Genomic DNA, 12,525 nt, shown 5'->3' with positions numbered 1-12,525 from the left:
TTTTAAGGGGTTCATCATCATTAAACAGGGAGTCAAAGGGTATAATTACCTGGATATGCATTTTAATTATTGCTTTTCCAATCAGGGTTGCACCAAAGAAAGTCCAAAAAGGTACAAGAAAGTGTCCACATGTTATTCCAGCCAGATCAAACAGAGGATTTGGAATCTATTTAAAAAAAGAAAAAATTAAAATGGAACGTCCATATATAATCCAAAAAACAGTTTAATTTTACCACCTATAGGTGTGTGGAATTATGTGTTAAGCCTTGTCTACCACTGGAAAGAGAGGTATGTGTTCCCTGATCAGTACTAGACTGTCTGGATAGTTAGACAAGTATTCTAATGTCTCCATAAGTTGTGTCACATATTCATCCCAGGCGATTGCTTACTTTGTTCAAAGCAAACACAGCTGTCCTTTTGCCTGCATTACTTATGACTAATGCCCTGTAAATATACTTTTTTCCATCACATTAAAACTGGATAAAGCCAATGGATCAACAGGAACTTAATCCCATTCAGTAGATACTTGACCATTTGGTAGCTGTTTTATAAGGTGAGGTATAAATGAAGAAAAAGATTATCTAGAAAGTACTCACATCTACAGAAAACATTCTTGTAAATTCACAAATACATTTATAGGTGGCCGTGCTTTCATTTCTCAACATAAAGTAAAATACAAATAATGAATTTTTTTTATCTATGACAGCCCAAGGCCATGGGGTCATGCGATTCATTCTAGGAAGAAAATCAAGGGTGGAAATACAAGAGCACAGATTCAGATGTTGTGAATACTCAGTCCCAGACAAAGAAGTGATTCACAACAAATACCTTTTCTGAACATTCCCACATTTCAAGAATGCTAATAGATAATTTCATGTAAAAATACAAAGAAACCACAAGCTCTTTTTGAGCACTTCATCCATTTTTCTCCCACAGAGGTACTCTTGTCCTTGTGTCTGTTGGTGGAACCATTTATAAGCTAATTAATTTATATAATTTTGTGTTTGGACTTTCAAATAAAAGCCCAGTTGTTTAAAAGATATTTGTCACAAATGTTCTTTCAAAAACAATGCCATAACTAAATCAGAATTCAAGTATTCTTCTGTTAATAACACTCAGATTCAATAGCTCAATTTTATTTTTCTTATCCAAATTCAAATGCTTTACACAATTTCATCTGTCTTACAACCATTTAATGACAATGTCACTTCCACATCCTTACAATTGTCATTTCTTATATTTTCTCATATGACTCTCACAACTCCATGAATTAAAATTTTAATTGTTTTCCTTTATTATCAGGCTCCACAGCATATTGAAATGGAAATTAAAGTATACAAGATATGTAATCAGAGTAGATAAAAATTAGAAGTTTTACGTTGGATACTCTCAGAAGAGCATAATCAATGAATTTGTTGTTACATATGCATGTTACTTATCCTTTTTTTCAATTGTTAACTAAATACACAGAAAGGAAGATTAGAATTAAAAGAACTATTAAGTAGCTTTTAGATTTTCCCTCAATTACGAGTTTTATCTTAGCTTAAATGTTAACAACAAAATAACTAATTAATAAATAAACTTCTGGGCTTCTCTGGTGGTACAGTGGTTAAGAATCCGCCTGCCAATGCAGGGGACACGGGTTCAAGCCCTGGTCCGGGAAGATCCCACGTGCTGCAGAGCAACTAAGCCCGTGTGCCACAACTACTGAGCCTGAGCTCTAGAGCCCACGAGCCACAACTACTGAAGCTCACGTGCCTAGAGCCCGTGCTCCACAACAAGAGAAACCACCACAATGAGAAGCCCACGCACCACAATGAAGAGTAGCCCCCACTTGCCTCAACTAGGGAAAGCCTGTACGCAGCAACAAAGACCCAACGCAGCCAAATATAAATAAAATAAATAAATAAATTTATAAAAAAACAAAAACAAACTTCTTCCTACCTTACCCTCTACTTACCTTCTTACCTTAAATCAAGTACACATACTTTTAGTACTTTAATATAAGTATTAACAATTTCCTAGTAAAAAGTTCTTAGAGGGTCAAATTGATCTATTAATTTATGTTGGCTATTGACTATTCCTAGTCAAATATAAAGAAGATTGGCTAGTATAGAAAGTGGAATTTTAGCAGGGAAGACACAGGCATAGATGAGTGCCAAAGAATAAATATTTTTTGCCTTAATAAATCAAAGGTTCTTGTATTTTCCCCAGGAATAATGAAAGCTAACTTTTATTGAATTGTTAGGTACATTTCTAAGGTTTCTACATCATCAACTCACTTAATTCCCAAAACAATGCTATATGATATTACATCCATTTTATAGATAAGAAAAGTGAGACAGACAGATTAAGCAATTTGTCCAGCATTAATGGCAGCAGAGCATGATTTCAGAATTTCAACCCAGGCAACATGGCTCTCACACTGTTCTCTTAGCTTCTAAACTATGGACATTATCATTCTTCAGGCCTCTCAGCTTAATCCTATTCTGCTGGGCTTCCACAGCAACTTTTACTTATTATTGTATTTAAACTGTCTCCCTCACTAGACTTCAGGATCCTTGAGGAAAGGGAATACAGCTTTCACTTCTTCATCCAAGCGCTCAGGGGTTGATACAAAGCTGATGAATAACAATAAAAAATGGTTGAGCTCTTAGTTCGCCTTCCAGGCACTGTGTTGGTTCATATATATTATCTTAAATCCTCACATCAACCTTTGTAATGAGTGTCTTACTGCCTCATTAAAAAAAAAAAAGATTTATTTATTTAGGCTGCACTGGGTCTTAGTTGTGGCACGTGGGATCTTCGTTGCGGCATGCGGGATCTTTAGTTGCGGCATACATATGGGATCTAGTTCCCCGACCAGGGATTGAACCTGGACCCCTGCATTAGGAGTGTGGAGTCTTACCCACTGGACCACCAGGGAAGTCTCTATTGCCCCATTTTAAACATTAGAAAACTAGGGCTCAAGGAGAGTAAATTGACACTGAGACCACATAGCTAAGAGGCAAACCTGGTTTAGGAACCCAAGTAAGCCTGACTCCAAAGCCAATTCTCATCCCACTACATCACACTACAACATACCTATACATTGCTCAAATAGTTGAGATCAATATTGTGATAAAGAGCTTCTACATTGAAAAGAAAAGTTAGATTACAAAAATTTCTAGTATTGCCAGGGTCCAAAGATTGAGGCACATGTATATTTTAGAATATCTCTAGAATGTTGATATCACATTAGAAATTTTGGCACCAAATGTCTTCCCTTTTTGGCCATTTATTTTGCTAAGGTGAGGAAAGGGGTACTCAAGGATATATTCAAGTTCTAATACATAATGGATCAAGTAACTGTGGGTCAGTAGACAATAATTTTCTGAATTTTACTTATAATTGCAGCTTTTACCATATCAACTAGGTGCATCTAGTTATTCTGGTCAAATCTACCACTGAACTACCAAGAATCGTGTACAGACTACCAAAGAAAACTCTGACCAAAACACTGCATTTCAAATGTAACTGTATCTATTATATTAGAAAAGGACCAGGATAAACACCAACTCATCAAGGAATGTCAATTTCATAAATCTGCAATTTGAGACATTAAGTTATTTTTTTATAGAGTTTTTTTTTATATACAGTTAGTAACTTTTTTCTTTTTTTAAATTTTATTTTTATTTTTGGCTGTGCTGGGTCTTCGTCGCTGTGTGCAGGCTTTCTCTAGTTGCGGTGAGTGGGGGCCACTCTTTGTTGCGGTGCGTGGGATTCTCATTGTGGTGGTTTCTCTTGTTGCGGAGCATGGGCTCTAGGCGCGTGGGCTTCAGTAGTTGTGGCTCACGGGCTCAGTAGTTGTGGCTCGTGGGCTCTAGAGTGCAGGTTCAGTAGTTGCAGTGCATGGGCTTAGTTGCTCTGAGGCATGTGGGATCTTCCCGGACCAGGGCTTGAACCCGTGTCCCCTGCATTGGCAGGCAGATTCCTAACCACCACGCCACCAGGGAAGTCCTAATTAAGTTTTTGACACAAATAGCTTCTTAATTCACTGTAGCCAAAGATGTCCTTAACCTTGCCACAGATGTTTCAATTACCTAGCTAGGTGTTAAAGTCACTTAAGGAGGTTTTATATGAATTCTTCCTTATAACTAATGCCTGAAGCTTTGGAAAAAGACTACCTATCTATAACTCTGGAAAGAATGAAGTCATTGTTATTTGCTTAAATGCACTTCATTATATATTCTTCATGAGAAAGATGGATTTTGTCTCTTTTTTCTTACTGAATCAAGCCATTTAGGTCTCAAGTCATCATGGTATGATGAAATGCTTTAAAGTCAATAAACAACATAGAAATCTATCCAACAGAAAACAGCTCATTTGATCAGTAAGGTGAAGGATTAATAACATTATATACCTGTTAAAAGTGATAACTTTTTTTTATTCAGTCATGTACCTTTAAAAACAAATTGGATAGAAATATAAATCTACTATTTAAATACAATTCACTTACAGAAGCACAGGCCAAAATTCCAAAAAATCCAACCTTCTGTACTAGGTTTTGAACTGCCAGTTTAGCCCGGGAGGCGAAGTCCTGTATAAAAGGAGGATATCAAAACATTAATGAAAAGTAGACGGAAGAAAGAAAGATGGCTCTTTACAGAGTTTATAATATCAAATGTCTCATAATCTGAAAGCATTGATTCATTTAATAAGATGAATGATTAAAAAAAAATCACAGCAGGGTGCACTGAAAAACATGCAAATAAAATCTTGATAAAACATTAACTACACACCCTTAAAGATAAACTTTTATCACATTTCAAGAATAAGCCAAAACACTGTTACTCTATTTTTTGGGTTCTCTCTGGATTAACTAGGGATGAACAAAATGTTATAAACCAACCATGAACCAACCCATTCTTTTGGAAATGCTAGTCTACCACATATCTCTTTCTCTTTCCTTTAATTAACTCATCAGACTTACTCCCTCATTAATATTAGGGTAGGAAACCACAGGATTTTTCAAGATAGCCAATGAAGACACCTCTACTGATCACTGACCAAAAGATGGAAAAAAACACTTATGTGGCAATAACTAACCATTCATTACCCCACAAAACAAAGAACATCCTACATTTACACAGTTTGTGCTAGTTATATAAAACGGTTTTCACAAACATTTTATTGGAGCCCTTCAATAATACTCGGGTGTACGCAGAGTAGATACTTCAGACTCAAAAATCACTGCTCTTTTTATTTCATTCTTCTACCTCCCAGGCTGAAACATGCATTTGGCTGGCCAATTTATTTCCACGATTTTCTTCTTCTAGCATGAGGATGCTGTAATTATATATATGTATATATTTTTTCTTAAAAGTACCAATCTGAAATTTGACTTTACCTGTTTTCTGGTTTTGAAATAGTATATACTCCCATCAAAATTTCAATGAAAATAATTGATACGATTAAAAGATATTAGCTAACGTGTGAATGTCTTTTTTAGAAGTGTTCACATGATAGAACACTCCTCTCTCTTTAGCTCAACAATCTTATAGAATGGTCATAATATAAATGATAGAAGGTTCCTTCATAGACTAGGAAGAGGGTTTAAAGCACTTCTCTAATCCACAACAGAAGTTGTAGATTCAAAACACAAAAAACAAACACACAAAACCACTTTAACCCATAATATTATGTTTAACAGCTGTATCAAGGTACAACAGTGAATACTGAAATTAAAAAAAAAAAAAGACCTTCCTCCTACTTACTTGCTGAGGATGGTGAGAAAGTCAAAGGAATTAAACCAATAATATATATTTGAAAAGATATTAACAGGGCTTCCCTGGTGGCACAGTAGTTAGGAGTCCGCCTGTCAATGCGGGGGACACGGGTTCGAGCCCTGGTCCGGGAGGATCCCACATGCAGGAGAGCAACTAGGCCCGTGCGCCACGACTACTGAGCCTGCTCTCTAGAGCCCAAGAGCCACAACTACTGAGCCTGCGTGCCATAACTACTGAAGCCCACGTGCCTAGAGCCTGTGCTCAGCAACAAGAGAGGCCGCTGCGATGAGAGGCCCGTGCACCACAACAAAGAGTAGCCCCCGCTCACCACAACTAGAGAAAGCCCGTGCGCAGCAACGAAGACCCAACACAGCCAAAAATAAACAAATAAAATTTAAAAAATCATATTAAAAACCTATTAGTGGGCTTCCCTGGTGGCGCAGTGGTTGGGAATCTGCCTGCCAATGCAGAGGACACGGGTTCGAGCCCTGGTCTGGGAAGATCCCACATGCCACGGAGCAACTAAGCCCGTGAGCCACAACTACTGAGCCTGCGCGTCTGGAGCCTGTGCTCCGCAACGGGAGAGGCCGCGACAGTGAGAGGCCTGCGCACTGCGATGAAGAGTGGCCCCCGCTCGCCACAACTGGAGAAAGCCCTCACACAGAAACGAAGACCCAACACAGCCATAAATAAATAAATAAATAAATAAATTAAAAAAAAAAAAAAAAAAAAAAAAAAAAAAAAAAGATATTAACAGATATTAACAGTTAATACAAATACTTTCAAGTTCAAACATATAGGAAAGTTAATCATTAACTAAATTCTACAATGCAATTTTGTAATTTTGCAATGTATTTTCAAAGACAGAATTTTTCTTTTTGGGATTAGGCTTACTCGTCTAGTAAATAAAATATATCAGATTTAATATTTTTAAACAACTAAATTACTGCAGCAAAGGGTTCTCTGTATTTTTTTTTCATATTTCTAACTGAAGATTTAATTTTTTTCTTAAATTAACATTTACTGCATTAAGAGTGAAATACTGATTTTATTGATTTAAAAACTGTTTAGGAATATATAATGAAATCAGTTTTCCTATATAACTTATTTTAAAACAAATTATACTTCCAATTGTCTTGAATAATTTATATAATTCACAAATTACTAAATTTGTAATTCATCAGAGCACTAAATAAAAACTGGCCATAATGAATAGAAATGTTTTGAGTTTTAAAAATACCAAACAATACTATTAGATTATAAATTAGTTATGAAATTTTAATTAATATAGCCCAAGAGTTAAAAATATAAATTCAGGAAAACGCCTTCCTTCACAGCTCTTGATATCTTCATAGCAAATCTACTTTAGTGAAAGATGGTACTCAATTGTGAAGAAAAAGTAAAACAAAGAAAACAAAAACTATACAAATTTTATTTTAAAGACAACAAAACTTTTGATAAACCTATTTGCCAAGTCAGACTAATGTGGGAACATTTTTCTATCTCAGCATTTATGCAGTCCTCAGTATATAAAATTACAAAAAATTAGTTTTTTGCATAAAATGGTGTAGACAAGATCAACAAAGTGTTGTATTTAAAAGGTATGCTATCCTGTTTTCCTTTATCTTAATTTCAAGGCTTTAGATTCTTATATTTATTTCAACCAAGTGACTATGATAGTGCCATCATTTTAAACTGATGGTATTTTTCTACTATAGAGATACATACACCCATACATTTAAATTGAAAAAGAGGTATGATTATACTAATTGGCTTATATAAAGGAAAAAATGTTTAACATTATGCAGATCAGCTAACATATAAACTAACAAAAATATTTAAGCCTACAGAAGTTCAAGGAATCATATTTTTTAAAACATCCTGAAAGTAAGGAACTATTTTATCCCTTGGCAGAATCTCTTTACTTAACAGAAACTAGACAAGAAAAAATTAAAATAGACTCCTTGTTCTTTCGGATGCCTGGGTGCCCATCATCAATTATCCTTAACGGTGCTTCAAGAACCTTTATTGAAGGAAAAGAGTTACTCTACCCAAATAAGTATAATAGAAAGTTCCCTTTACTCTTTTTTTTTTTTAATTAATTTTTAGCTGGCATACTTTACAAGGAAAATAAGTTAAGTGCCTTTTTAATGGGGAGTTTTACTTTTTAAAAAGTCTGAAAGTCATCTACAGAAAATGGATTTCATAAATCTTACTATGTGTTACACACACACACACACACACATATACACACCATGACCATGCTACTTTCACTTCCTATAATTTATTTTCCAGGTCTTTCACAATATTCTTGCAATTAAAATTACATTTATATATTAAATAACTCATAAAAGTTTATTTAAATTAAACTAATAAGTCTGCACAGTTGCTTTCATCACAAGAAACCAACAGAAGCACAGTATGCAGCTAGAGGAATAATTTTCTTGATGTTTTTCCTTGGCAGAGTAATGAAAACAAACTCAAGGCAGCATTACACTAGTATTTGCACCAAATCTGAAATACTTTACAATGGTAAATTAACTCATGTTTAGATTTCATAAACATAACTATATTTTGTTGTTTTTATTTTAAACTTATTTCATATTTAAAGTCATATTCAAAACTTACTGATATGGCTTTAAAGGCTTTGTTAACATATTTATTAAAAACATCATTTTTTAATTGTCTAAAATGTTCTACATCTTAAAGGTAATTATATGTTCCTTGTTCGTTGCTCTGCAATTTTAGATGTTCTTTATTTTTAAACAACTTCAGTACTTCATTATTTGCATTAATTTGACAGCTTTCTAATGATGTAAAGCTAACATTTTCTATGCATTAAAATATTTCTGTTTGTGTTTGCTTTTAAAGTAAAGAGAGAAAAATGTACTATAGGTGTAATATTAGACAATAAACCCAACTCTCTCTCACACACACACACGCACACAAAAACAGGAAAAAAAACCCTTCTTTTACTAAAGTTTAAAAGAACAATTTCAAACAAAACTTGCTATTCTTTTTAGGCCATCAGATAAAATAAACTAGCCAAGAAAAACTGTGCACCAATAATAATAAACAACAATAATTTAAAGGAAAAGTTTAACAAATTAATATGTGAGATTCAAAATTCAAGTTAAATATCAAAGGAAATTAATATTTCATTTTAATCGTTTTCTTTTTTTGCGTTTGTGGGAACTGTGTAGCAAGTTCAATTTGATTACTTCCTCAATTGTCATTCTTCATTTAAAAAAAAAATCTGTACAACTAAAACCAAATTCCTTTAAATAGTTTCATTTCGCTGGATTCACATTTCACAACGCTCACATATTTCACAATTTTAAGTGCCTGAGAGGGGTTTCATCCTCTAGCTCTATCTAAATAAGCAGCATGCATTTACAACTAGTAATCATATATCATTTTCTACTTTTTAAAAGTAAATAAACAAAATACAAGTAAATAAAATTATCTTTCCCACTCCCACTGATAGTGATTATGTATGTAACCAATCATGCTTCTGAAAGTAAGAATGAGAGACACCAAGAACATTTCTCCAATGACTACAGAAGGCAGATGAAGAAAAGTTACAATAAGTCCTTACTACTGAGATTTCAAGGATTAATAAAGAAAAACAGACAATGCCTTCAAGTATGAATATTCCTGCACTACTTTTGTTTCACATTTCGTTTTCCTAATATATTTAAGATTAAGAGAAGAGAAACTGTACAGCTAATTATAATAATAATAATTAGCTTGCAAAATACTAATTTTTGAATTGAAGAAGTCAACTTAGATCTAAATATATAAAATAACGTTTATCTTCAAATGGTAACAGAAAATCTTTTCATTTTCGTGATAAGGGATCACATTAAATTCCAAGATTTCTTTCAAAGCAACAGATAATCCCTAAACATGTTAAATGAATGCATTATTACTGGAGATAAGTATGTATTCGGTTAATACCTTATGTTAGTTTGAGCTGAACTATCACCATCAGTGTGAGGTAACTGGTCAGCAGTTTTATAAATTAACTGCCTTCTTAACACATTATATGTTAAAACTTCTTTTTTTTTAAATATATATATTTTTAAAGGATTTTATTTTATTTTTATTTTTATTGGCTGTGCCGTGTGGCTCGCAGTATCTTAGTTCCCTGACTAGGGATCGAACCCGGGCCCCCGGCACTGAAAGCCTGGAATCCTAACCACTGGACCACCAGGGAATTCCCTATGTTAAAACTTCTGCTGAGCTATTGCTCTTCTTGGGTTTGACACTGAAGTGGCTGCAAGGTCAATACTAAAAACCACAGAGCAACTGTTTCAATAATTTCTTGTGTATAAGAGGAATTTGTGTTAATATCTACTGTATTTGTGAAGTTCTTTTGGCATCTAAAAATGACTTGTTAATTCCTGTGTCCCAGTCAAATATGTTGTGTCATATTATTCTCTATTAACCAGAAATGGAGCTAAATGGTAATGATGACTTAATATTGTAAGCTGTTTCAGTATCATGGACAATCAGTCTGAAATATTAACTTGTTAAGATCCTAATAACCATGTAATTAAATATTTTCTACAATGAATAATATTTTACACATGGTAAAGGACACAATTAATGGGTACGATTAATTATCATCTTCACAGAAACTACAGTGAAACATAACTCATAATTTTTAAATCTTTTTCCTCTTAAAAGCAGAATAAAATGTTTCCTAACTGCAATTTCCTACCTGTTACCAGGACTCTTTATGAGCTATTTTCACAGAAAGATATAGAGCATTAATTTATTAAATTCAAAGTGAACAAAATATTTTATTTTAGTGTTGACATCCTCAACAATATCATTAATGTAACTGATATGTTTTTAATATTGCATATTTGAGGTCTCCTTTAAATGTAGTATAATTTCAAAAGTCACATATCTTTTTTTTTTTTTTTAAGATTTTTTTTAAGGTTTTTTTGATGTTGACCATTTTTTTGGAAGTCTTTATTGAATTTGTTGCAACATTGCTGCTGTTATGTTTTTGGTTTTTTTGGCCATGAGGCATGTGGGATCTTAGCTTCCCAATCAGGGATCGAACCTGCACCCCCTGCATTGGAAGGTGAAGTCTTAACTACTGGACTGCCAGGGAAGTCCCTATTCTTTTTTTTGAATTATAATGGACTCCCACAAACTTATAAGATGAAGATTGCTAAGAAACAAACTCCAGAATTACAAGATAAAGTAGGGATATTAATTTGATGAAGTAAAGTGATTGTGACAATAGAAACTAATTAATAAATTTTTAATTCAGTACCTACAGGATGCTGGATTACAAAATACACACACATTTACCAAAAAGAGTGATCAGAACAGAGTGGTGCAACTACTTTTGAAAATGAAAGTTTCAATATCCAATTTATAGCTTTTACATTATTAAATCAGAGATGATCACTGGAATTCCTATTTAAATTGGAAATTAGGGTAGAATTCTATAATAGCGCAAATAGAATACATCATATAAACACATTTCAGGAAAGCAATTTTATTCTAGAAATAATTTACAGATTTAGAACTTTTAATAAGAGATTAGAGAGTTCTCATTCAGGATGCCAACATAGGAAGCTCTTGAACTCACCTCCTCCCATGAACACACTGAACTCACAACTCCCATCTTCTTCCTGTAGAGCGAAAGGCTTGGCTCCCCACAAACCCATACCTGATGACCCAACTTTTAAGACTTCCACCTGATAGATAGGCCCCCAAAACATCTAGATTTGAAAGTCAACAGGACTTGTGTCCATGAGACCCACAAGATTATAGTGGACTAAGAGATACCAAAATAAGAAAGTAATATTAACATATGTAAATGGAGAAATAGACAGCAATACAATAACAGTAGGAGACTTCAATACAATACTCCACTTTTACTAATGGATAGATCATCCAGACTGAAAATCAATAAGGAAACATTGGACTTAAATGACACATAAGACTAGTTGGACTTAACAGACATTTACAGAACATTCCATCCAAAAGCATCAGAATATACATTCTTCTTTAGCACACATGGAACACTATCCAGGACAGATCATGTATTAGAACATAAGACAAGTATTAATAAATTTAAGAAGACTGAAATCATATTAAGTATCTCTTCTGGCCACAGTGGTATAAAACTAAAAATCAATTTCAAGAAGAAAATTGGAAAATTCACAAATGTATGAAGATTTAACAACATGCTATTGAACGACCAATGGGTCAAGGAACTCAAAAGTGAAATTAAAAAAATATCTTGAGACAAATAAAATTGGAAACACAAAATAGGAAAACTTAAGGGATGCAGCAAAAGCAGTTCTAAGAGGGAAATTCATAGTGATAAATGCATACATTAAGAAACAAGATCTCAAACAACCTAACTTTATACCTCAAGGAACTAGAACACAAAGCACAAACTAAGCCCAAAGTTAGTAGAAGGAAGGAAATAACAAAGATCATAGTGGAAATAAATGAAATAGACTAGAAAAACAATAGAAGAAGTCAATGAAACTAAGATGATTTTTGGAAAAGATAAATTAGACAAAACTTTAGCTAGACTCACCAAAAAAAAAGGGGGCTTAAATAAATGAAGTAAAAAATGAAAGAGGAGACATGACAACTGACACCATATAACTACAAAGGATCATAAGAGACTATTATGAACAATGACATGCTGAAAAATTGAACAACCTAGAGAAATGGATACATTTCTAGAAACCTACAACCTACCAACACTGAATCA

The 12,525-nt window shown here is 33.7% G+C and overlaps 1 protein-coding gene across 3 annotated transcripts in view; it reads right to left on the bottom strand.

Moving 5' to 3' along the window:
- VMP1 (vacuole membrane protein 1) overlaps positions 1–12,525 on the bottom strand; it is a 126,224-nt gene that overhangs the window by 24,381 nt on the left and 89,318 nt on the right. For all 3 annotated transcript variants that reach the window (XM_036835306.1, XM_036835307.1, XM_036835305.1), the window contains 2 exons: positions 4,499–4,579; positions 50–166 (listed from right to left, as the gene is read on the bottom strand). In XM_036835306.1, coding sequence (XP_036691201.1) covers positions 50–166; positions 4,499–4,579 — 198 coding nt within the window. The remainder of the gene's footprint in view (positions 1–49; positions 167–4,498; positions 4,580–12,525) is intronic.

The sequence above is a fragment of the Balaenoptera musculus genome, chromosome 20 (assembly GCF_009873245.2).
Source record: "Balaenoptera musculus isolate JJ_BM4_2016_0621 chromosome 20, mBalMus1.pri.v3, whole genome shotgun sequence".
NCBI classification, from domain to species: domain Eukaryota; kingdom Metazoa; phylum Chordata; class Mammalia; order Artiodactyla; family Balaenopteridae; genus Balaenoptera; species Balaenoptera musculus.
The sequence above is the reverse complement of the archived record's forward strand: the minus strand, read 5'-3'. Positions and strand labels throughout refer to the sequence as shown.